Genomic DNA, 25,768 nt, shown 5'->3' with positions numbered 1-25,768 from the left:
ATTAACTGAGTTAACTGAATTAATTCAATCAATTGAATTAACTGAGTTAACTGAATTAATTCAATCAATTGAATCACTTGAATCAACTGAATTAACTGAATCAATTGAATTAACTAAGTTAACTGAATAAATTGAATCAATTGAATCAATTGAGTCGACTAAATCAATTGGATTGAAATAAATAATTTGATCCTCGCTACCTTATCGTGTACAGAATAAAACGTTGTTTATTGCAATGATTCAGAAAATTGGACAATCGTTTTTTAACTTTGGCATAACTTTGACATAACTTTGGCATAACTCTGACATAATAACTTTGGCATAACTTCGACATAACTTTGGCATAACCTTGACGTAACAACTTCGGCATAACTTTTGGCATAACTTTGACATAACTTTGACATGCAGGTCTCCAATTGCAGGAGATGACGATTGGAAACTTTCAAATTGGAGGATCGATCGAGATCTTCGTTTTACTATGTTGAACAATCGATAGGTCGATCCGTCTAGTCCGCGACGGATTCGCATAATTCGTGCCGTGTCGGACAAAAGGTTCAGCCGTTTTGACGACGCTCGTTTGCATTGAGTGGCTTTATCCGACGCGGTTAAAGCCGCGCGCGCACCCCCAATCTGCATTTGACTTTGTAATTTCATTTATGTCGGGCCGTGTATCCTGTCCAACTCTCCGGAAACCGAGGAGCTCCGTCCGATCCCCGATATCGGCGGCCGTTTGCCGTCTCGGTTGCAATTCGAATCGCCGTGATCCTCGTCCTCGATCACCAGAACTTCCAAACTAAAGTTACCAACCCCCCGCAAACCCCGCCCCCATCCACCGAAATTTCAACTTCAAATTTGTCTCAACGTCAACGAACAGGACGGCTTTAATGCCAAATGATTTGTGCAAAAATTATGTCAGAGTTATGCCAAAGTTATGCCAAAGTTGTTATGTCAGAGTTATGCCAAAGTTATGCCAAGCTTGTGTCAAAGTTATGCCAATGTTATGCCAAAGTTATGCCAAAGTTATTATGGCAGAGTTATGTCAGAGTTATGCCAAAGTTATGCCAAGCTTATGTCAAAGTTATGCCAATGTTATGCCAAGCTTATGCCAAAGTTATTATGGCAGAGTTATGTCAGAGTTATGCCAAAGTTATGCCAAGCTTATGTCAAACTTATGTCAAAGTTATGCCAAGCTTATGTCAAAGTTATGCCAAAGCTATTATGGCAGAGTTATGTCAGAGTTATGCCAAAGTTATGCCAAACTTATGTCAAAGTTATGACAATGTTATGTCAAAGTTATGCCAAACTTATGTCAAAGTTATGACAATGTTATGCCAAAGTTATGCCAAGCTTATGTCAAAGTTATGCCAAAGTTATTCTGGCAGAGTTATGTCAGAGTTATGCCAAAGTTATGCCAAACTTATGTCAAAGTTATGCCAAAGTTATGCCAAAGTTGTTATGTCAGAGTTATGCCAAGCTTATGTCAGAGTTATGCCAAAGTTATTATGGCAGGGTTATGCCAAAGTTATGCCAAAGTTATGTCAAAGTTACGTCAAGGTTATGTGACCGTCAAGATGGCCGGTCCGGCGAATGGGTGCCGCGGTAATGTCCTCTGAGAGTTCCCGTGCCCTCCTCCCCCCCTGAATCGCCAGATGAGAACAGAACAATTGCTGTGTCGTCGTGAAATCGCGGCTTCTGAAATGATTTCTTCCGACGGAAATATGTGAGTCACACTGTTCCGGACTCTTTGACGAGCTCGACCTCGTTTCTTGATTTTCGAGCGACGCGACGTGCTGGACAAATTAGGGAGAAGAGAGACGATTATTCAATTCTTGCTGTTCATTTTTATAGTCACGAATTGTCAACAACTATAAAAACGAGCCTCGAGGCGCGAATAATCGTATCTCCTCTTCCCAAATCGTCCATTTTTCTGCGCGATCTGAGCGTCAGTAAGGGAGACATTGCCGTGCAGTAAGTTCTCCCTAATTGACGCTAAGTTTGGGAACAAAAATGGAGAATTTGGGAAGGAAAGGCACGACTGTTCGAGCGTTGCATTTCGTTTTTATAATTGTTGACAATCGGCAACTATAAAAACGAGCCGCGAAACGCAAATAACCGTATCTTTTCTCCCGAAATTGTCCATTTTTCTGCGCATTCCGAGCGTCAGTTTGGGAGACATTACTGTAGAACGATTTTTCTAGCACGAAATACAGTAATGTCTCTCTAATTAGGATTATCAGAGCCTCGCGGTTCGTTTCTATAGTTACGAATTGTCGACGATAAATGAAAACGAGCCGCGGAGCTCGAATAATCGTATCTCCACTTCCCAAATCGTCCATTTTTCTGCGCGATCTGAGCGTCAGTAAGGGAGACATTGCCGTGCAGTAAGTTCTCCCTAATTGACGCTAAGTTTGGGAACAAAAATGGAGAACTTGGGAAGAGAAAGCGCGATTGTTCGATCGTTGCACCTCGTTTTTATAATTGTTGACAATCGGCAACTATAAAAGCGAGCCGCGAAGCGCAAATAATCGTATCTTTTCTCCCGAAATTGTCCATTTTTCTGCGCGATCTGAGCGTCAGTAAGGGAGACATTGCCGTGCAGTAAGTTCTCCCTAATTGACGCTAAGTTTAGGAACAAAAATGGAGAATCTGGGAAGAGAAAGCACGATTGTTCGAGCGTTGCACCTCGTTTTTATAATTGTTGACAATCGGCAACTATAAAAGCGAGCCGCGAAGCGCAAATAATCGTATCTTTTCTCCCGAAATTGTCCATTTTTCTGCGCAATCCGAGCGTCAGTTTGGGAGACATTACCGTAAATCGCAGGATCGAATCGCGGTCGATGTCGAGAGGAAACACATTCGGCCGCGACGAATGGAAGCGTAGGCATAATTACAGGGAAGGAACACTTGCGACAGAATCATTGTGCCGCCGTGCTCGCATAAGTATGCGCCGCGGCGCGGTGGCGCGGCCGCGCGCGTGTAAACCCGATTACAAAGCGAGCTATCGCTTTCCAGCCCGTATTCTTGCGATACGCGTTTCCTCCGCGACTCCGCATACTATTATACATACGTGTAGACGCGCGCACATGCTCCGAAGCCTTTATAGAGCCAGACAACTCGATTCGATTATTGTAACAGAGTTATCCGTCGCTTGCCGCGGGTCGCGAGCTTAAACGTTAACGTCGCGGCGGGGCCTAAACTGATTTTCAGCTTATTTGCGCGCCCCGAAAAACGTGTCCTTAAGCAACTGTCGCGCTGCCAGATAGACCGGCGTCGCGGAAAATTTCGCGGGACGTTTCTTTCGTGCGATTTCTCGGAGAAGATCGCCGCGGCGCGCGGCGCTGCCGGAGCCAAATGTGCGCCGAATGCCGGCGAAAAGGATATTTCCGTGGAAAACGTCTTCGACGAAAAGTTGATTCGCGCGCGGAGCTCGTTGGGAACGCGGGCCACGATTTGGCACGAATTTAAGCGCCCGTTTCTCGAAACGGTTCGCCGTCGCTGTTCCGGAGGGAAGCCGTTTCGAGATAAAATCGTCCTTCGTAATCGTGTTCGAAGGATTTCGAAGCACGCCGTCGCGTTGTTTTCGGCCGATTAAAATGGTCGAGGCACCGGACAGACGTTCGCGTCCTCGTTTTTCCGGGCAGCGCTTTAAGAAGGCATGACTGAAATGAATGGAACGATGCGCGTTAACGTCGAAAGCAATTATTGAGCCATTATCGAGTGTCTCGTAACAATTATAATTAGCAACGATTTAGCAACGAAGTAAGATTTAAGACTATATGTATGGTTAAGCTTGGAATATTAAAGGTTAAAGGCACGGAATAAACGAAGGCGAATCGCGGCCGGCGCCAATGAACTCGCGATCAGAATGGCTTTCTAACTTCGCCGCAGGACCGCGGCATTGTTCGATACAGCGACGCGAATCGAACCGTTTCCGGAAATGCGGTTAATATAACTCTGCGGTGCGTGTCCCCGATCGGAATAGCATCGGATACTAAACCGCGAAGGCCGTAGAGTGAGCCCGTCGGTATTCCGGAATTTCGCGATCAAATTAGCATCCGTCGAATTCCTTCGCGAACCCGGTAAGTTATGAGATCCGGGGACGAAAGGTGCTTTCTATTAAAGCGCATTCTGCGCCGATCGACGTGCACGAGATAGCTACGCGACGCTGAATAATTTGTGAATTATCGGATATTGCGGCGTCGCTGTATTGTATATTCGTTATTCGAACACGTTCGCCGATTTAGAAGCTCGAGCTTTTTTATTAGACGCGGGGGAATTCGATGAATGTTTATCGTTACGCGCCACTTTATCGCGATTCGAGGTTATTTTTACTTATTTTTATTTTTATCTATTTGTTTAATTTGATTTATTTCTCTATTTTTATTTATTTCTATTTTTATTTATTTTTCTATTTTTATTTATTTGCTTGATTTTATTGATTTCTCTATTCATATTTCTTTTTATTTCTCTATTTATTTGTTCAATTTTATTTATTTCTCTATTTTTATTTATTTGTTTAATTTTCTTTATATCTTTATTTTTATTGAATGAAAACTAATAAAACAAGATTAAATCGAAGTAAAGTTATATTAAATTGAATTAAAAATAAATGTGTTGTAGAACTAAATATTTGTAATATAATAATTTGTAATATACGACATGATGTGACATAATTTGATAATAATTATAATTATAATATTATGTATAATTGTAAAATATAATGTATATATAATATATTACATATCAGTATATATTAATAATAATATAATATATATAATATATTACGTATCAATATATATTAATAATAATATAATATATATATAATATATTATAAATCAATATATATTAATAGTAATATAATATATATAATATATTACATATTAATATATATCTTTCTATTTTAAAATCTGATTATTATTTTAATATTATTATTTAATTTTATTTGATATATATATATTACAACTCCAGTAGAAAAAGAATTCAAGTCCTAAACTTGAAACCATATTTTTCATACAAAAACGCAAAAATTCTCCCCCTCCCCCTCCCTCAAAGTGTCCACGCGGGGTTAGCGTCCTTGAGAAAATATCATCCGAATATTCCCGATGCATTATTGAATTCCTCGAAAGAGTCTATAGGCGGCCTGTTACGCGGTCGACGCTGCGCGCGATGCAACGGCGGCGCTGCGTGCACGGGTGCATGTACGTACATGGATTTCAGGCGCAGGCAAGCCGATGCACCGCAATTGTGGGACGCGGCCGCGCCGGGTTGCGCCGTACGCGGCTTACGTGATACGGGACGACGGCGTGCAACAGAGGTATTTCGCCTGCACACTCGCTGCCCTATACATTATGCATATATTACGCCCGGTCCCGCGTACGTATGTGTGTACACGACGCTCCCGTGCATACGCGGCCATGATCTACAGGGTGTACCAGGTGTCGTGCTGCATTATTTACAATGGGAGCGAGCGGCGGTACAAGCGGCGGCGCGGTAATGAACTGGAAATAAGAACGACTGCGCCGGGGATTGCGTGCCCTCGGTTCAAGCCCCGCGGCGTTTATTACAATTTCCCTCCGTTTCCCCCCCCACTCCTGCCCCTTCCAGAAGTTGCTCGGCTTCCCCCACTCCGGCAACTTTTTAGACAGGCGCGCAGTCGTCGAGGAACCCGAAATCGTGGCCGGTTCGACCCGGGAAAGTCGAACTCGTCGCTGGGCTGTTTTTAACGTCGCGGATTCGCTGATTTTTTTTTTAACACCCTTTGCACCCTTTGCACCCTTTGCGTCTCTCAGACGTGATAATTTCTGGCCTAAATCTTGACCACGTCTCTCAGACGTGATAATTTGTAGCCCAAATCTTAACTACATCTCTCAGACGTGATAATTTGTAGCCTAAATCTTAACTACATCTCTCAGACGTGATAATTTCTAAGCCTAAGTCTTGACCACGTCTCTCAGACGTGATAATTTCTGGCCTAAATCTTGATCACGTCTCTCAGACGTGATAATTTGAGGCTCAAACCTTAACTATATCTCTCAGACGTGATAATTTCTAGCCTAAATCTTGACCACGACTCTCAGACGTGATAATTTCTGGCCTAAATCTTGACCACGTCTCTCAGACGTGATAATTTGTAGCCCAAATCTTCACTACATCTCTCAGATGTGATAATTTGTAGCCTAAATCTTAACTACATCTCTCAGACGTGATAATTTCTAAGCCTAAGTCTTGACCACGTCTCTCAGACGTGATAATTTCTGGCCTAAATCTTGATCACGTCTCTCAGACGTGATAATTTGAGGCTCAAACCTTAACTATATCTCTCAGACGTGATAATTTCTAGCCTAAATCTTGACCACGTCTCTCAGACGTGATAATTTCTGGCCTAAATCTTGATCACGTCTCTCAGACGTGATAATTTGAGGCTCAAACCTTAACTATATCTCTCAGACGTGATAATTTCTAGCCTAAATCTTGACCACGTCTCTCAGACGTGATAATTTCTGGCCTAAATCTCGACCACGTCTCTCAGACGTGATAATTTGTAGCCCAAATCTTCACTACATCTCTCAGATGTGATAATTTGTAGCCTAAATCTTCACTACATCTCTCAGATGTGATAATTTGTAGCCTAAATCTTAACTACATCTCTCAGACGTGATAATTTCTAAGCCTAAGTCTTGACCACGTCTCTCAGACGTGATAATTTCTGGCCTAAATCTTGATCACGTCTCTCAGACGTGATAATTTGAGGCTCAAACCTTAACTATATCTCTCAGACGTGATAATTTCTAGCCTAAATCTTGACCACGTCTCTCAGACGTGATAATTTGAGGCTCAAATCTTGACCACGACTCTGAGACGTGATAATTTCTAACCAAAATCTTGACGACGTCTCTCAGACGTGTTCATTTGTGGCCTGACGTCTCTCAGACTTGATAATTGAACATTTTCACACCGTTGCCCCCCTTAAAAAAAATCTTCGACTTCGCGAGCTTGACACTTTTCTTAATTAGACGCGTAATTTCAAAGTTAGCGTAACTTCAAAAGGCTGCAGAAATCGCGCGACTCACCCGGTATAACACACCGTGTCATCGAATATCAAAAAGTTGCGCGTAAATATATGAGATTTCAGACGGAAAATGTTGTTGTTTTTTCTTTTCGCCGCGTTTACGACGTAAAATGACCCACTGTGCGACGTTAGAGCCGCTCGAACCGGGTGCTGAATGGCGACGGGGACGACGCCGCGAATGCGAAACGGGCCGCCTGCTCGTTCAAACGGAAGAGCTAGGAACGAGCCGAGTTTGTCGCGAGAACGCCGGCTAATAAACCTAACTGCCATAAACGGCGGGGATCATTCGCGAAACTACGGCGCGTGAGCGGGCATCGCCGCGAAATTTCCGCCATAATAATTTGGCCGTGTTACGATTACGAGCGATCGTAAAATTAAGAGACAGGGAGACAAAGAGACATTGAAGAGACAGAGAAGGAGAGACGACGAAATTTTGCCTACGCTCCACGCAATCCAGTCCCTTCATTGTTCTTTGTTGAGCGTCGCTTCTGAGAACGACGTGCGACACTCTCTGCCACGCTTTGTAACCGAAGTCGACGAAGCTGTGGAAGAAAGGTGACGGCGACAATTTCTTCAGAATTTCAACGATAGAAACTCTGTAACACTTTTTTTCGAAAACGTCTCTCAGACGTGATCACTTGTGGCTCAAACCTTGATCACGTCTCTCAGACGTGATCATTTTTGGCCTGACGTCTGTCAGACGTGATCATACCTGGCTCAAATCTTGACCACGTCTCTCAGACGTGACCATTTCTGGCTCAAACCTTGACCACGTCTCTCAGACGTGATAATTTCTGGCTCAAACTTTGACCACGACTCTCAGACGTGATAATTTCTCGCCAAAATCTTGACCACGTCCCTCAGACGTGATAATTCCTGGCCCAAATCTTGACCACGACTCTCAGACGTAATCATTTGTGGCCTAAATCTTGACCACGTCTCTCAGACGTGATCATTTCTGGCTCAAACCTTGACCACGTCCCTCGGACGTGATCATTTCTGGCTCATACCTTGACCACGTCTCTCAGACGTGATAATTTCTGACCTAAATCGTGACCACGTTTCTCAGACGTGGTTGTAGAACAAAGGGAAACATTTTACCCGCTCCCTATATTTTATTAATAATTTAGATATTATCACGTTCTTTACCGATTGTCAACAACTATAAAAACAAGGCTCGAATAATCGGATCTCCTCTTCCCAAATTGTCAATTTTCGCGTGCAATCTATACGCTCGTCTTGACAGCTCAAATCACCGCGATCGTGCGTTTGAAAAATTCATTTTCCCTCCGTATTGTTCGCCGGGGGACACGCCTGAGAGCAGACGATAGAATTCCTCCCGTCGCTTGGCTGCATGGGGGTATACGCCTATGGTGGACCACGCGCCTAAAATCGATTCAGAGAGACACAGACAGGGCATAGACCTCCATCCCTAGGTTGGATTCACCGTAACTTCTAGAAACCGTGTATTTTCGTCATCCGTTTCCCACGCGATGTCCTGTCTATCCATAGAATATTTTGTGTCGCGACGAGTATACTCGTCGCGCGTAAAAAATAGCAGAATATAAGTAATAAATATTAGCAATAAAATTGTAATTAATTTAATCGAATAAAACCGTCTGTTCGATGCAATATTTTTCAGCAGCGACGCTTACTCCGTGCTCGACGAGTATACTCGTCGCACCCTAAAAGTATCAAGTAAACATTACTAATAAAATTACAATTAATTTGACCAAATAAAACCGTCTCTATGCTCAAATATTTTTAGCAGGGACGCTTAATCCGTGCTCGACGAGTATACTCGTCGCGCGCAAAAAGTATCAAGTAAACATTAGTAATAAAATTGCAATTAATTTAATAAAATAAAACCGTCTCTATGCTTCAATATTTTTTAGCAGGGACGCTTACTTCGTGCTCGACGAGTATACTCGTCGTCGCTTGATCCTCGCGACGCGTATAGACGCGTGCGCGCGCGCGCGCTCTGAAAAGAAGGCGCCACAGCTAACTGGTCGCCAAAGGACCGATCTGCTGTGCCGAATGTATTTTCGACGTCGTGAGAACAGTACTCGCGACACGATTGCCTGGAAACGTTCTCGAATGGCGCAACATCGATCGAGCTCCGTGGCGACGGACTATTAAAGTCGAATCGGCGGTGCGACATCGTTGAAAATTCTGTTTAATCGCCGGCCACGATTCGGCAAGCGGTCACACCACTTTACGACCGTGTATTTAATGTTTTATATTCGGATTTCTCGGAGGACGTCCTGGCCTGTGCCGTCCTGCTGATAATACGGGCGCGACGGCGCGGACCTTGACTTCTATTCCGCTTTCGTTTTCTTGTGTACAGTTACCTCACGAAATCGAGCGTACGCCTTTTAAAACGCGATAACTCTTTCTTTATTTTTTCTCTTTTTGAACGCTGGACTAAGTGACTTGAATTCTTTTTGGATGACAGAGGGACTGAAATGCCTTCTTTCTTCATTTTACTTATTTTATTATTAGTAGTATATTTAACTATATTTATTTATACTATTATTTATTAGTATATTTTACTATATTTATTTATACTATTATTTATTAGTATATTTTACTATATTTATTTATACTATTATTTATTAGTATATTTTACTATATTTATTTATACTATTATTTATTACTATATTTTACTATATTTATTTATACTATTATTTATTACTATATTTATTTATTACTACTTTTACTTTTTAATTTTAATTTTACTATTACTTGGGACGATAAGGAGAATATAGAAACCTACGGGAGGCATTTTTTTAAATTTCCGTTCTGGGCTCAGATAAGAAAGTTGGAAACAAGAGTTTTTTTACTTCGTTTTGTCATTACTAGTGTGTAATTGCAAAACTTAAGAAAAGAATTTTGGCCATCGTTTAGTAGACTAGTTCCATTATCATTTAAAAAAGAGTGGCGGGTTCCTCAGGTGATTTGTAGCAACTTTTTCCTTTACGAAAATGTTCTCCGATCCACCGTTAACGAGTTATCAACGAAAAACAGCGACTAATGAGAGGCAAGCTCGGCTGGCGCGCGGCGGCCGAGCCAATGAGCGGAACTGGGCTTCGCGCGCTGCTTGGCTGGGCCGCCTCGCGCCAGCCGTGCTCGATTCTTATTGGTCGCTGTTTTTCGTTAATAACTCGTTAACGGTGGATCGGAGAACATTTTCGTAAAGGAAGAAGTTGCTTCAAATGATCCGAGGAACCCGTCATTCCCATATTACGAGACATTTTTGGAACACCCTGTAGAATCTAAAACGAAGTCTCGCGAAAAACGAATGAAAGAGAAAATCGAAAAGAAGACGCTATTTCCGTCGTGTTTTTCGAAGCGTGTTCGACGAGCCGAAAACCGTCGAATTAATGTCACCGGCGCGCAGAGCAACGGAACGAAAGATGAAAGTCCGGAAATCGTTCGGAAAGAGGCCACAGACAAATCTGTGGAGACCGAGAAGGAGGAGGAGGAGGTCAACACTGGTAGGCACACATCTGGATAAGAGAAATCTTATCCGACCTATCTGTGTCGTTGACATCCATCCTATCTCTGTTATCGCCTCCGCAACGCGTGTACCCCGCGCGATACCGCATTCGCGAGAGAACAATCGCGCTATTGTCGCCGGATGGTTCACGTTTTCCCAGCCCGCCGGTTGATTTAACAAGCTCGTCCACTTAAACACCGGAACGATAATAAAACGATTTTTTTCTCCGCGAGATCGCGCTCGTTACGTTGCGGCGACCTAACCTAACAGCTCACAGGATTCGAGCACGAATAATAATAATAATAATATTATTATTATTGCGATCTCTATTGTCCATGACGGAGCGGTTTGACGCTGTTCGAAGCGTAAACATTCGGCCGGCAAAGAGGGCCAGTAATACAGGGTGTCCCAAAAATGTCTCGCAATCCGAAAGTGGCGGGTTCCTCGGGTCATTCGAAGCAACTTTTTCCTTTACAAAAATGTTCTCCGAAGCGCCGTTAACGAGTTATCAACGAAAAACAGTGACCAATGAGAGGCGAGCTCGGCTGGCGCGCGGCGACCGAGCCAATGGGCGGAACTGGGCTTCGCGCGCCGGTTGGCGGGGCCGCCTCGCGTCAGCCGTACTCGATTCTTATTGGTCGCTGTTTTTCGTTGATAACTCGTTAACGGTGCCTCGGAGAACATTTTCGTAAAGGAAGAAGTTGCTTCGAATGATCCGAGGAACCCGCCGTTTCCGGATTGCGAGACATTTTTGGGACAGCCTGTAGTACGAAACGAACGGTAGAAACGAAGAAGAGAAGCAGGAGGACAAGATGAATAAATGGAGTTTCACCGTTCGCGCCTAAAACGAAGCGAACGACGAAGGAGAGAAGCGAGAGCGTGGCATGATGACGGAGGTCAGTGAGTCATAAAGGCTGTTATTAAACCTAATCCGATAATGTTGGTGTAAAGCCACCTGGTAGCGAGCGTGCGAAACGTTCGCCAAGCGTGCGAACAAAAGATCTGTCAACGATCCGGCTGAAATCTCTCTCTCTCTCTCGCTCTCGGAGAAAAGTGTCGCCGGTGTAAATATTCGGTTTATTTGTGTATTGCGGTGAGAGCAATTTCTCCGAAGAAGTCCTATTCACGGTACACGGATAGATACTGTAGAAGCTAATTTTAGGTTACCGAGAATAATAATAATAATAATAATAATAATAATAATAATAACCTATCGTTCGTCCGGCTCTTTCAGTCTTTACTATACACGCGCGGCTAAAGATCCCTTTCTCCACCCTACGACAATGTAAGTATTATACACGTATTGTGCGCTGTTCTCGCGTCATTGGGCGGGCCGCCATTGTACCACGTGACTTATACGCGAGGCATGCAGTTATATTGTAGTTGTAAAAATTCGTTGTCGTGATTGAAGGGTCTAGAAAAGATTTATGAACGACTAAAATATAATAATATAATATAATAATATAATATTATAATATTATAATATAATAATATAATATATCTGTTACGGGTCGTTTCGTTAAATAAATAAATCTAATAATAATATTATAATATATTATTATATATATAATATTATAATAATATTATAATATTATAATATTATAATATTATAATATAATATATCTGTTACGGGTCGTTTCGTTAAATAAATAAACCTCGACTCGATAATATTCAATAAAATCACAACTCCAACCGTCTTAAATCGATTAGAATAAAACGCATTTTTTATCATTTCTATTTCTATAGCCTCTATTTTATTCAGTCTTAGTCTCATTCTATTATTATCAACTATATATTCCATATTTATCGATATTCCACCTTATTTTATCTGCGATCAAGATCCACGGTATTTTCAAAATGAAACAATTTTGCTATCGGGCCTCTTTTCAAAAGCAAAGCATCGAATATGCGCGCGGCAACCGTTTTTGAATCGACCTCTATAAAGGCCGCGGGGACGTTCGATCGTTGAAACACGCCAAATGCGTGAAACTCGCGTAGGTTCCCGCATTTTTTCCCGCCACCCACGTGCACGAAACGGGTTTCCTTTGGACGCGTGCGAATGCCAGGCCATTCACTTAGCCACGCGGCTAGAAAAATCGCCGACATTGTTAATTACGATCCCGGCGACGAACTCGACGCCAGTTACGCCGTACTCGACGAACGGAAAACCATAATAATGTCTCTAACACGAAATCGAAATCACGAAATGAACATTTTCATCGAACCTCCTAAAAGAGAACGCATAAAATCCAAATGTTACACGCACTTGGAATTTCCCTTTAATGAATAAAAACGTTTAAGGTCACGGGCCGTTACGTTATTTGAAAATTAACACGCCATTCACGCCTTTATGGCGTGCGCCATAAATCCACGAGACGCAGAAAATTGCGTTGCGAGCCGAGGAAAACATTTTTCCATACGAGGCGTTCGATCACGCGAAAAGTATGCGAGAAAGAGAATTTTCTCGGTCGTAGAATGAAGCGAGACAAAGGCGGAGCGTTTACCTGTTTCGACGTTTGAATCGCGTCGTGCTCGATCCGGTGCGCATTGAGTCATAAAGTGGGCACCGAATGACACGAAACACGCGCCATCCTCGGAACGGATGGCAGCAGCCTTCGTCGGCGTTTAAAGAACAACAGTTATGTAAATCGCGTACACTCGCGCACGTGTCGCCGTCGGAGAATTATTAAACGGCGAGTAATTCGCGTTCAATCCGACGCGAATAATGCGTCGATCAGTTTTTCCGATCCCGTGTAAACATTCAATGATTCTCTTACCTTGGCGGTTCCGCGCCGTTCCTTTCTCGCGAACACGAGATGCGTTTTACGCTACTAAATCACTTTCCGACGTGCATACACACACACACACACACTTTCGGCGAAAGATACGACAATGTTGCTCCGATTGGAATGGAAGATCGACGCGGATCTGCGGGATGTATTTTCTCGCGGACGCGAAAACACGGGACAAATTGAGAGACGCGCGGTAAACACACCGGATTAAAAACTCGCACGCGAAAACTCAACGGTCCGTGACACCTGTTGCATTGACAAGCACAAACTGGAATGTATGACACAAATTTTATCGAGCCTGCGCACGAGCCACACTTGTGCCGCCATCTGGCGGCGGAGTTCGGAGTCGAGCGCCGCCATTGTGCCGGGGCTCCGGTGACCGTACGCGACACGGACGAGGCGTCGGTGCGACGTTACCGATGGCTCGCGAATTACGGCGCGTTAGCAGGAAGCGAGTATATTGTATAGTTCATTCCTGCTACGGGTGCTGAATAGTATTTATGGAATATATGGTACAGAAATACTAATAAGGACACTTAATAAGTACAGTAATATAATAAAGTACTAATATAAGTACAAATACTAATAAGTACAGTAATACTAATAATTATTTTTATGGAGTGTTGTACTATTATTTCTAATAATTATAATAATATAATAATATGCTTGTAATAATATATAACGTTAATTTTATAGGATTTACAGTTTTAGCATTATTTTTAGATCTTGACGAATAACAGTTCACAAGATATATTTATTTCGAATATATTATATTATTTTATATTATTTTCAATATATCCTCACGAAAGTATTATGAATTAATTGAGTAGTATAATTAGACGTAGTAAAAACAATAATCTTTTGCAAATACGTATCTTAGAAATTGTTCAGAATATAGTCTTTATAGCATACTCCAAAGTTATCAGAATCGACTCACGCATTCTTTTAAAATTTTCTATTTTCCATTAATAAACTAGAAAAATTATTCTTTTCTAATTTAACACATTACTTTTCCGATCTGCCCCGATTTATATTAGTTTCTAATGATAAGATAAAGTGTTTAAAACAAAAGCCGGAGAAAAATAAACGCATCCAGGCCAAAGTCTGCAGATATTTGTTAATATAAATTTATAAACTGAAAATATTTAAGAGCATGCTTTTTTTCTATAGATCCCTTAGGCCTTAGACTAGTTACTATTATTATTAGACCATTACATTTTGCATTAAAATTGTAATTAACATTGTAATATAAAGATTTCCAAATTTTTCACAATTTAATATGTATAAAAAATTGAAAATGGACTTTTGAACAAGTCAACGAGAATAGCCACGTAATTGTTGAATGAAAGTATTTCAAATAAAAACTTCTGTAGCTCAGAGACCATTTCTGCGTTGCTTGTGTTAGAATCCATACCACGGTTGCCAGGTTTGGATGTTAGACTCCAAATTTGGAGAAGTGGGGCAGGCAGTATGGTAAAGCGACTCTCGCTGCCCTCCTCGTACGGCGCAGTCGGAAACAGTCGAAGTCACTCTGAGAGCTAAAACGTGTCCCTATTGTATTTCGTTATATCATATAACATATATCATATTTATATATATATATATTTTTTTATATTATATATTATTTATATTAGTATATTATATTATTATATTATATATATATATATATATATATATATATATATAAATATGATATATTTAGGTAAATGAATTGACCTTGAAATGCACTATCTTCTTACATAAAAAGATATACATAAATTGTCTACCTAAATCTATCTCGCAACAATTATTCTCGCATTTAATGAAATTAAGTTTGAGTGAGTTCAGATTTTCCAGTACTTTTTTTGCTTCAAACTAATACAAATGAAACATAATAATAAAATAAAGCGTGCTGTATCCAAAATGATATAACATTCCCAACTGAACCGGAGAGCCATTACAATTCTGTTTCTGTGATAAGTTTATAACAATTAATAAGAAACAATAGTATTTGAATTCTATTAAACGTTTATTACCTCATCGATAGAATTTCCAAATTTTGAAGCATATTTTTTTTTTTACAATGACCGCTGTATTACGCACACAGAGAGCAATGAACGTTATTAGCGTTAAGTTGAAACCGGTGAATCTTTCGCCTTTTTTTAAAAAGTGACACGCACAGCACGGTACGCGCGCCGATCATCAAAAAGAAAAAACAATACAATATAACAATAGAATGGACGCATTTCTTACAAGATATATCTGCTCTTAGGAATCTAAAATCGTGATACAATTTTGTATTCGTGTGATAGAGTCGACGATTCCTTGCTTCGTTACGTTAATTTTTCTCCGAGGCACACAATTAAACAGTCATACACGTATACACCGCGCGCAGGGAAATACTTGCGTCGATAGTTCGCCTCTGCGCGTTGAAGAACATCCTTTCGCTCGTTTCTTTTTTACTTTCACACACGCACACGCACACACTCCGAGCCACGCACTTTTACAATTTCGTTTCTTGATTTTGTTCTTTTTTTTTTTAAAGTCTCTTTAATGAAGCGATTATCCGCGTTGCGATACTCGGAAATATATATTTACTTCACGTTCGCTCTAATAATTAAAGGGTTCGATGTTTAAAAAAATGACCTCTTGTCAAAAAGTTCGAGAATCGAATTGACTTAAAATGCATATTCAGAACTGCTGTAAATAAATGAACAACCCATCTGGAATTTAATGTTACACAGCCAGCAAAAATTCCACTTTAAATATAATATGTATATATATATATGTGGTATATAGGACGCACTGTGCTGATTTAAAAACGCCTTGGTAAACATAGGTCGGAAGGTCAACCGTTCCTGAGATATAAACATTTCTGTTTGCTAACATTATGATTGATAATAAATGTGTAATATCGATGTAACCGTGTAATACTATTTAGGTTCACAATTGACTGATTCTCAATGAAATCTAGCTATGTTTACTAAGGCCTTTTTACTCGGTACAGTGTGTACTGTAGCATTCAATAATTATATATATATAATATAATATAATATATCATATAAATATTGAATGCTTTTGTTCAACACCCTGTATGTCGAGTTAGTAAAAAAGAAGCGTCGAATCTTTGAAACCCATTATCGTAATTTTTGACAAGAGTGTATTTTCTTGCGAACTACATTTCGTACTTCTCTTGCAATCGGAAGTTGATTGTATAAGGCCATTCTTGTTCTGAAAGACGGACCATGGAGACGCAAAGACGATCGCCAGAGCCTCGGCGCAACCGATAATATTGCAAAATCAAAAAGTACGCACCGATTAAAATCGAATCTCCGTCGATCTGTCTTTTGCATCTCCAGAATTCAGTACCGGGAACAAAAATCGATCATTAACATTTTGTATATCCTATTTTCGCCGAAAGAAAATTGATCGCAATTCTGTCGCAGTTATTCGTTTCGACCGTAAAAAAGAAAACGCTTTCTTTTCCGTTACAACGAGGATTCGAGAACAAAAAGGAAATTTATAAAAACCCGTAGAATTCAGTGTGTCATCTCCGTGCTTCCAACATACATATTGTGTAGTTTTTTTCTCCGCTAATTATAAGTAAATAAATGTATTTAACAATCAATTACGCAGCACATTTCTTCTTCTTTTTTTTTCATATGTTGCACGAACAAGTTAAACAGCGCTATAATTATACACGAATATAATTCTACACTCTGTCTCTCTGGGGGAACTACAACAAGGTACGAAAAGATAAACTGACAAGATTGATATCTTATTTATCGATAAAAACATAGTGCATTTACAAACAATTAAAAAATGAAAAAACACTCACACATGAATGAAACATAGTTAACAGAATTATCACTGTATAACAAAGTAGACCAGACAGACGTCTGAATCATTTTTAATTTCTTCTTTTTTAGTATTTTTTTTCTCTCGATACACTTTGTAACTCGTGAATGTTCAAAGCTCTACCTTTATTCGTAATACGATAAAGAACTATGACAATATGTAAATCGCTAATTCTGTTTTCCTCTTAATAGCTACTTGTCGTAGAATACAAGTTATTTGAGTGCATTATTCTCGACATATATCTTTTTTTCTTTCTCTCTTTCTCGCTCGCTTTCTCGCTCACTTTCTCTCTCTCTCTCTCGCTCTCTCTCTCCCGCACTATCTTAATTACGTGCGAACCTCCAATGAATTCGGTGATCTCCGTAACGAAATTAAGGCGCAAAATGCTTAAATAGCTATACAAAGTAGCTTCATCGATTATGCAAAGGGTACTGATACTGACTCACAAACGTAAGAAACTGAAACGCACATGGACTTTGCTGTTAACTTTTTTATAATAATTGTACAAAAAAGTAAAATTAATATTCTTCTTCGTCGTCAGGCGCGAGTCCATCTCCCTCTAACTCTTCAGGTGGCGCAAATCCTTCCTGTAAGAAAAAGCAATTTATGTTCAGTGTTACATAGAGATATTAGGGATGCTTCCGATGGACAAAGTTCGTTGAAACTCTACCTCCGTGGCGTAAAGAACTTCTAAGATCTTCTGTACTATAGGAGGAGGATCTCCGTTATCACAATCTTGGCACATCACTTCGATATCGCGCAATTTGCCAAAATAGAAGTCTCGTTCTTTTTCTAAACCCTCCACCGACATTTTTAACTCTACCAACTAAGGAAAAAAAGTACATTACATTGTAAAAATATATTATCGATAACCTGGAATCGATTTTAGAGTGAAATCATATTTGACTTTTTTTTTATTACCTGAGCACTGAGTTCCTCAACTTTTCCATTGTCCCCACGGTTACCGACCGGGCCGGTTTTTACTGGCGGGCGATGTGCTGGTACTTTATTAACTAGATTGAAAAATTCAACGCATTATTATGATTTGTTGTTCATTTTGTACACTAGAAATACATATACATACTATATTTACACAGATATTTTAAATACGATGGGCAAAAGAATACTTAATAGAAAATCTACATTGATGAAAAACATAATACTATGTAAACATTTGACAAGCAATATGAACATTCTGATTCTATGCGCAACAGTTTATGCAAAATACTGTGAACGAATAAATGAATAGAGGGTGAGAGGGCATGCATCAATGTGTTTACACGCTGTACTTATGGATACTTAAATGTTCAAATTGATCGAATGGTAAACGAATTATCAACAGGAGCATTTAACAAAATTTCGCTAATTTCATGCAGCAATTTAATCATACGGATAAAATTTACTTCTTTAAGTCGTTAAATAAAGGATGAACAATCAAAACTTTGTACTAGGTCCAAAGGATTCGGAAGAATCTTTGGCAAAATTCCCAATGTTTTTAATAAATCTGTTTAGATGGCTATCCTCTTTTGAACTTCTTAACAGTAAAAAAAATAAAAGAAAAAATAAGGAAAACGAGCATAAAATATTAAAAATAAATAATTACTATTGCTTATAGACTTGGGACTAGCTGTGTGTGCAGGAGCCGTAGTTCCCTCACCTGAAGTGAAATTTTTTTTCTTGTGTTATTAAGTCAAACAACCCTGTTCCTTTATTATTAATTTTAATCAGTTAGGAGAAAGCCAATGCTCAATATATGATTGATTGTTTTTTTTTTGTTTTACACATTGCTGATTTTCAAGATCTTTCTGCATTATGTTTAGTGATGTAAAATCAAATACAACATAAGAGAAAAAACATGTGAAACAATATACCGATACGAGCTGGTGCTTTAGGTAAAGCTACATCACGAGGAGTGGTGCGCTTTGGATTAGTGCCATGTGGTGCATTACTGCCACCACTTCCCATGGTCTCTCCTGCTCTCATAGCCAGAGCATCGTATGGCTCCGTTCTAGAGTAATTTGCATCAAAGAATTTCTTGAACCATTGCAGAAATTCAAAATTATCTTGAAAGCGACCTTTCACCAGCCTATCAATGGGGACAATCTGCAAATGATTAGCAAAAAAACTTGTGGAACGAAATAAAAAAAAAAGAAAGATACATTAATGAAACTGCACGACGCAAGGAAGGATCAACAAAAATTTAATTCAAGGTAGGTGTTGTAACGTATAAAATGTTTGTAACATGTAATATAACACGTGTGTCATTGTAGTTGTATCATGTAAAGTATTGTCATATACAGTGGCGACCATATATTTGCAAACAATTAAAATAATAAAATTGTATCGATTCCATATAAATAAAATGGACAAGTAAACAAATATAAATTATTTTTGTGGACACATGTTTAAGTACACATTGGATTTTGTATATTTTTTTTGTATATTTCTGTATATTTTGTATATTTCTTTGTCTCGAAATTGTAATACATTAATACTTTGTACGTAAAGATTTCATAAGAAGATTAAGGAAAATTCAGTCTGTTGTGTGTCCCTAAGACAATCTGTTACCCCCTACTTAGGTATATTTATAGACTGTTAAAAATAACAAACAGTCATCATAGCATTCTGCCTATGTAGTAAATAAGCATTTCAGAAATTTAAATCGTGTACTGAGTATATGATCAGAGATTTTACATGGGATCGTGTGCATGGCTAAAGATAATGCAATAATAAAATAGAACGAATTTCCTTATACTTAAAATAGATGAACAATAAGGTGATACTGTGCTATTGTAATGATCGAAATTGCAGAACTGTACATGTATATGTGGCTAAAATTGCAAAAGCTGGTGCTTCCTACTTTACAACAGTTGCCCCTAAAGTATCTAAATGTATAAGAAAAGTGCAATACATAGCCAGAATACTCGTTTATGCAGCATACAAATGATCTTTTTTTTATCTTTATAAATATCATGATAGCATGCAAAAAGTAACATGATTAGATTGACACAATAATGCTATACCCTGCTGTTGGCGAGGGGCAATGTTACGTTGTTGAATATGCTTTTGCTGCATATTTGACTGTTTTGGCTGAGGAGGCAAAAGTACCAACTGAGGATTCGACAAATTATGTGTTCCATCAACCCCAGAACCCAGTGGTATACAACCACGGGCTTCATAAGCTTCGTATTCACGGCCATCATAATTTGCATCAAAGAATTTCTTGAACCATTGTAGAAACTCAAAATTATCTTGAAAGCGGCCTTTTATTAACTTATCCACTGGTATTACCTGAACCATTTCGTGAACAATAGGATTATGATTTTCCGAAGTTTATAGTTAATGTAACAAAACTGTTTTGTGTGGAGCAATATGATTCCGTATATTGACATGGTATCTGGTTACATCATTGAAGTTTACCTTGATACCAGTGTCTTATTTCATTAATGTGTATTTCAATCTATTGTTATTGTTCAACTATATTAAGTTCTAAGTGTAAAGGGTCTTCCTATAATAAAAAGAATTGACAAAATTATATATATATATATATTTTTTTTGCTACTGATCTGTACGGTGGTGTTTTTTAAGCACTAATGTAGAAAGACCCCTTTTGACAATACTATTATGAATTCTACAATTATTATCGGATATGTATTTTGAGTAAAGAACATTCTTTGCTCAAAACTTAAACGCTATGTTTACCTAAAGTGCTTTCGATAAATGTCATTAAGTTACGCACTTACCTTATCTACATTCATTTTTTTGAAACCCCCTTGCAGAATTTTAAAATTCTGTATATATTCATGCTCTAGATTTGTCTTGAATTTCACCCTTTTTAAAGGGACGCTACCTGGGAAGAGCATGTCCATAAATTGACAGTAAACCGCTCCAGTGCATAATTCTTCGATCTTGGTAAACGACGCTTGCAAACAGTCGTTTACCCAAGCCAGCATATCATGTCGGCTTAAGTTTTCCGTTGTTACATTTGTTGCGTAGACATTAACAGCCATCTTGGTATCCTTGATTAAATCAGTGTCTGGAAAAGAACAATGAAGGCATTATTTTCACGTAATAAGTATAAACCTATATAGACACATATAGCTTTTATCTAAGTCCGTTTAACGTAAATCTTTCCAAGAAAATTATCGGGTAACAATTTTAGTAATTGCCTTTGTTTGCAACACAAACAGAAAGGCAACAAATCATTTTTCGATAACTAAAATCGAATAACATTAGATTAATGCAACGGTACACCAATAAAAATTTAATATGTAATAGACCTTCGGGAGTGTATATATAAACTTCTCGCAATCAAAAAGTAGAACTTTATCTGCAAAATATACAAGGAACCTCGTATTATCAAAAAATACTTTATAAAAATCTCCTTTGCACTATGATGTTTTATGTTATCAAAGACATAGAAATATTTTGTATGATCATGGAACTAAATCGAAGCAATTAACTATTGGAAATTATATATTTACATAACGTACGATTGCAACGGTATGGTTAACTATGGTTCTAGATTATTATTAAATTTATAACTATAATTAAATTCAATATCGATCTTGCACCGTGTCTTTATCAATAACATTGAAATACAATTTAAAAAAATATATAAACGTTAATTACAAGACCGCAGCGTTCCAAAGTCCGTCGCAATTGCGGTTAACAAATATAACACACAAATGTTTTACTATGAATAAACGATCTGGCACCGGCGACGAGCTCATAACGAGATGGTCATCCGTGGCGGTTCTTTTTCGTTTTATTGAAGATGCGAGAGAGAACAAGATTGATAAATAGAAATGGTGGGGGCGATAGTAACGAGCTGGTAATAAAAAAGACAACAGCTGTATCAAAAGAATACCGTAGATCTTTCCACGAGCAGTAAAACAATCACACGATGTTCCTTAAATGGTTCAAACTATGTCAGACATAAAAGGAATAACGTTCCATTCACTTTTTTGGTCTGAAACTGTTCATCGACAGGTTCGGTGTTCCATCTACGCAATACCAAGATATCGAAGAATGAATATATTCATTCAAGCGCGAGAGCAACCGTTGCTTTCCATCGAAAATCTATCGGGAAGTGTTCGATGTCCATAAAAAACCTTAAAATACCCGTATAATGACTTACCGAGTATTACGGAAACACTGTAACACCAATCGGGAGTGGTTCCCGTTCCCGCACGCAGATGACAAATGTATACTAGATCGTTCAAATGCGCACACAGGTGAAACTTGTAACGGTTACCTTAAAGATAAACGGATGATACGCACGTACCGTGCTAGATTTTTAGCGAACAAATTCAACCGGCGTTAAAGAAGTTCGTTGCTCCGAGATACGTTCAAAACTGAAGAATTCGCGATTTCCGTTAATAGCGGAGGCGGTGACTAAAATGTTAATCCTATCTCACAAGGCGAGATCACATTTTACCGCCATTAGTTGCGGTCCGGCCAATCGCGTCCGCTATCTTGGACAAGATCATCGAACGTGCAACTACAGTAAGCTTCGATTCCTGCACGTTTCTCTTCCTCTCTAAGCAAGCGCTTGCATCCCCACCATTTTAATGCACATCCGATTTCCAGTGAATTCTGTCCTAGTATCGAATTCATCAGCCAATCGGAGCGAAGCAATTTTTTGTCCCCGTCTTAGACTGCTCAGCAAGCTCTGGCCCAGCTGCTGCAAGTGAGGACACGTGTAACTGCATGTATGCATTGCTTTGTTCGACTTTTCCGCAAACTGATTTGAATCACAATATGATAAAACTAGTGTGTATCGAAAAATGTATCGTTAACATAATAAATATTTATCGCAATATTGTTTAAATACAAGGAGTCACTCTTTTCACCAAAATTCATTTAAGTTTTACAATTTTTGATACGTTTATGTAAATAGTTTTTAATTTGTTTATTCATATATGTATACAGGGTGTATTAGAATATATAGCAGCAGTTTCTGAAACTGAATTGTTTAGTTTGGAACACAGCAACAGCTACATACTCTGTCGCTATACTAAAAAAAGGTCAATAAATCCGAATATGCATCACCTTAATCATTTTGAATGAGCCAAAAGAAACTTTTACTCGATACAGAATATGTCATTTCGGACGATTTTGAGGACATCGAGAGAATAATTAATGCAACACAAAAAATGGTAATATATATAACTAGGAACTAAAATTGTATTAGGCACTAATATGAAGTTCTTTCTTATTTTGGTGTCCTCAAAATTATGCCTACATATTCTCGTACACCATGTATGGTAAAAACGTGACAAGTTCATTTCGCATATTTGTAATCTTCTAAGGGGAGACGATCTTTTAGGCCTAACTTTTCCATTTAATTGTTGGTAAACGTAATGCATTCTCAGCGTAGAAGTATTCCTCCGATTGTGGCTGCAACTTAGTCTTGTATTCCGTTAACGCAGCACGGTCTGCTAACTGTACAAAAATCTACAATAACAAAAGAAAATTAATTTACGATTTTTTATACTCTATATAAAAACTATATAAAAACCTATATAAAAACTATATATATATTTAACTATATGAAAACTATATAAAACTATATACTAGTTTTTTTTTATACTCACATCTATTACTATCCTAAAACAATGCATATTTTTAGCTAATTCCAGTCTCTTTTCAACGTTATCGACATGTTTTAAATATTTCTCAAGGATGTGAGTGGGCGCCTTATTTTTATACAATATTTTGATTACGTCCTCAATTGGTAGATGTAATTGTAATTTTTTGCTTCCCAGCCAACCCTAACGAAAAATATTCTATATATTCTTTTCGTGGCTTTATTACAATACCGGCAAGTCGAATGACATTACTTTTGTCAGGAGGAGTCCGTCTACGTCTTCCCATTCGCCAGCTGATGCTCTCACTTCTAATGCGACTTTCTGATATTGTCTGGGAGATATATTATGTACCTGAGATAATATTTCAGGGGACATTAGAGTGCCTTCTGGTAAATTCCAATGGCCCTTACTAACATGTCTTAGACACTCGAGGACAGACGTGTTTAATTCTAATTCTTCATTGCCATGTATCTTCCTAACTGTTGTTTGCCATTCTAATTAATTAATTTATCTAATTAATTAAATAATTTTGAAGATATTTGATTCTTCAACAAGAAAATAATTTACCCAAGAACTTAATATACGATTGAACAAACGAAGCTTCTCTGCAGTCAGCCAAGGTCGAAAATTGTGTCTTGTAGCAATTACGAAGTTTGCTTAATAGTCTATCCGGATCGCGAGTATTTTTTATAATTATGTGTAACGTTTTCATCTAAAATGGAACGCCAAATGTATTGTTCTTGTTATGTAATTTGAGTTTTGTGGAATCTTACCGCAGCATCCACCGGTTGTCCTAGCATGCTACAAAGAAACACAAATTGATAAAACCTTGAGGATACGTTACATGGCAGGATATACAGCGTGCGTCACCTAAGATTTTTACTGAAAATATCTCAATTATTTCTAATGATAAGAGAAAATATGTAAAGAAATGAATGTTTGCCTCAGTGGGCTAATTATTGTCATAGAAGAAATTTTGCCTCAAGATTTATATTTTGATTGGTAACGGGGGATATTTCAAGGTGAATATCTTAGGTGACTCGTCCTGTATATGTGTACATACGTTAAAATGTCTGTAATCTCATTTATTTGCAACCTTGTCGATAGATATCGAATATACACGTTTACTGCATCTTTTCTCTCTGCCAATATTCTTTGGACTAAAGACCTTTTCAGCGTTTTTGTGAGGAACAGAACAATCTGAAACATTATATTTCAATGTATAACATACATAAATTAGACAGAGTAATATTAACAGTATACGAGAATAAAGTAGTTACTATTAAAATTGCATTTCCATTTCCACTTGCAATTGCTGCATCCAGTAAGGCTGTTTTACTGGCAAGTGATTTATACGGTTCTAACGAGTACGATTCGCCGATTAAAATCTTTCGAAGCGTGACATCCGGTTTATGAACGATTGTTTCAGATTGAAATTTCTGCGATTTATCCGTTGCCAAAACTGTGGAATATAAAATATTTTATATGTAGCTTTTACATCACGGTTGCTACCGTTGCCATTAATTTACTAACATACTGCTGCAAAGTGTTTTCTCTGATATCACTGACAACAAGGGTTTCAACACTTTATAATCATCCGTTCTCTTCTGCGACCCTTCTGACGTTGAGATGCCACAGGTATCGGCCCACAGTTTATCTGTATCAGTATTTGACGTCTTAAACAACTGGCCCATCTATTCCAATTGAGTTGTTATTATTGAAAACATGAAATAAACAATAATATAATATATTTTGTATTTTCTCACCTCATTGTTCTCAAAAGAGAACGACAATTTCTCTATGCTGTTCCAGTATTCCTCGTTATCTTTGACAGTGCCCATATTTATAATATTCCTTTAATTAGGTTTGTTCTTCAGTAATAATGTTGTATCGAAATTAATCACTATGATCAAATGATCTCGAAGAGGAAGTGAGAATTTTCACGCCCGAAGTTTCTGCACCTCGCGTATAGTGCTGC

General features: G+C 38.6%; 2 protein-coding genes across 9 annotated transcripts; both read right to left on the bottom strand.

Moving 5' to 3' along the window:
• Positions 1-15,349: 15,349 nt before the first annotated feature.
• Positions 15,350-22,634, bottom strand: LOC117221229 (microtubule-associated protein RP/EB family member 1). Of its 8 annotated transcripts, none has more exons than XM_076526932.1 (7): positions 22,485-22,634; positions 20,941-21,233; positions 19,069-19,300; positions 18,801-18,854; positions 18,119-18,210; positions 17,868-18,023; positions 15,350-17,784 (listed from the first exon to the last, which is right to left on the bottom strand). In XM_076526932.1, the coding sequence occupies exons 2-7, from the start codon at positions 21,205-21,207 to the stop codon at positions 17,716-17,718; spliced, it is 870 nt and encodes a 289-aa protein (XP_076383047.1). In that variant the 5' UTR covers positions 21,208-21,233; positions 22,485-22,634; the 3' UTR covers positions 15,350-17,715. The 8 variants fall into 8 exon arrangements, with proteins under 8 accessions (XP_076383047.1, XP_033327899.1, XP_033327902.1 ...); XM_033472008.2 differs by having other exon boundaries at positions 22,338-22,605; XM_033472011.2 differs by lacking the exon at positions 22,485-22,634 and adding an exon at positions 22,068-22,286.
• Positions 22,635-22,989: 355 nt separating this feature from the next.
• On the bottom strand, positions 22,990-25,764 carry LOC117221228 (Vacuolar protein sorting 16B). Its single transcript, XM_033472007.2, has 9 exons — positions 25,557-25,764; positions 25,328-25,484; positions 25,071-25,252; positions 24,854-24,990; positions 24,564-24,591; positions 24,358-24,502; positions 24,043-24,284; positions 23,797-23,973; positions 22,990-23,656 (listed from the first exon to the last, which is right to left on the bottom strand). Exons 1-9 carry the CDS (start codon positions 25,629-25,631, stop codon positions 23,531-23,533), a joined length of 1,269 nt encoding a protein of 422 aa, XP_033327898.1. The 5' UTR covers positions 25,632-25,764; the 3' UTR covers positions 22,990-23,530.
• Between the last annotated feature and the right edge of the window lie 4 nt (positions 25,765-25,768).

This window comes from Megalopta genalis, chromosome 16 (genome assembly GCF_051020955.1).
Source record: "Megalopta genalis isolate 19385.01 chromosome 16, iyMegGena1_principal, whole genome shotgun sequence".
Classification (NCBI taxonomy): Eukaryota; Metazoa; Arthropoda; class Insecta; order Hymenoptera; family Halictidae; genus Megalopta; species Megalopta genalis.
Note: the sequence above shows the minus strand (reverse complement) of the source record. Positions and strands in the feature narration are given on the sequence as shown.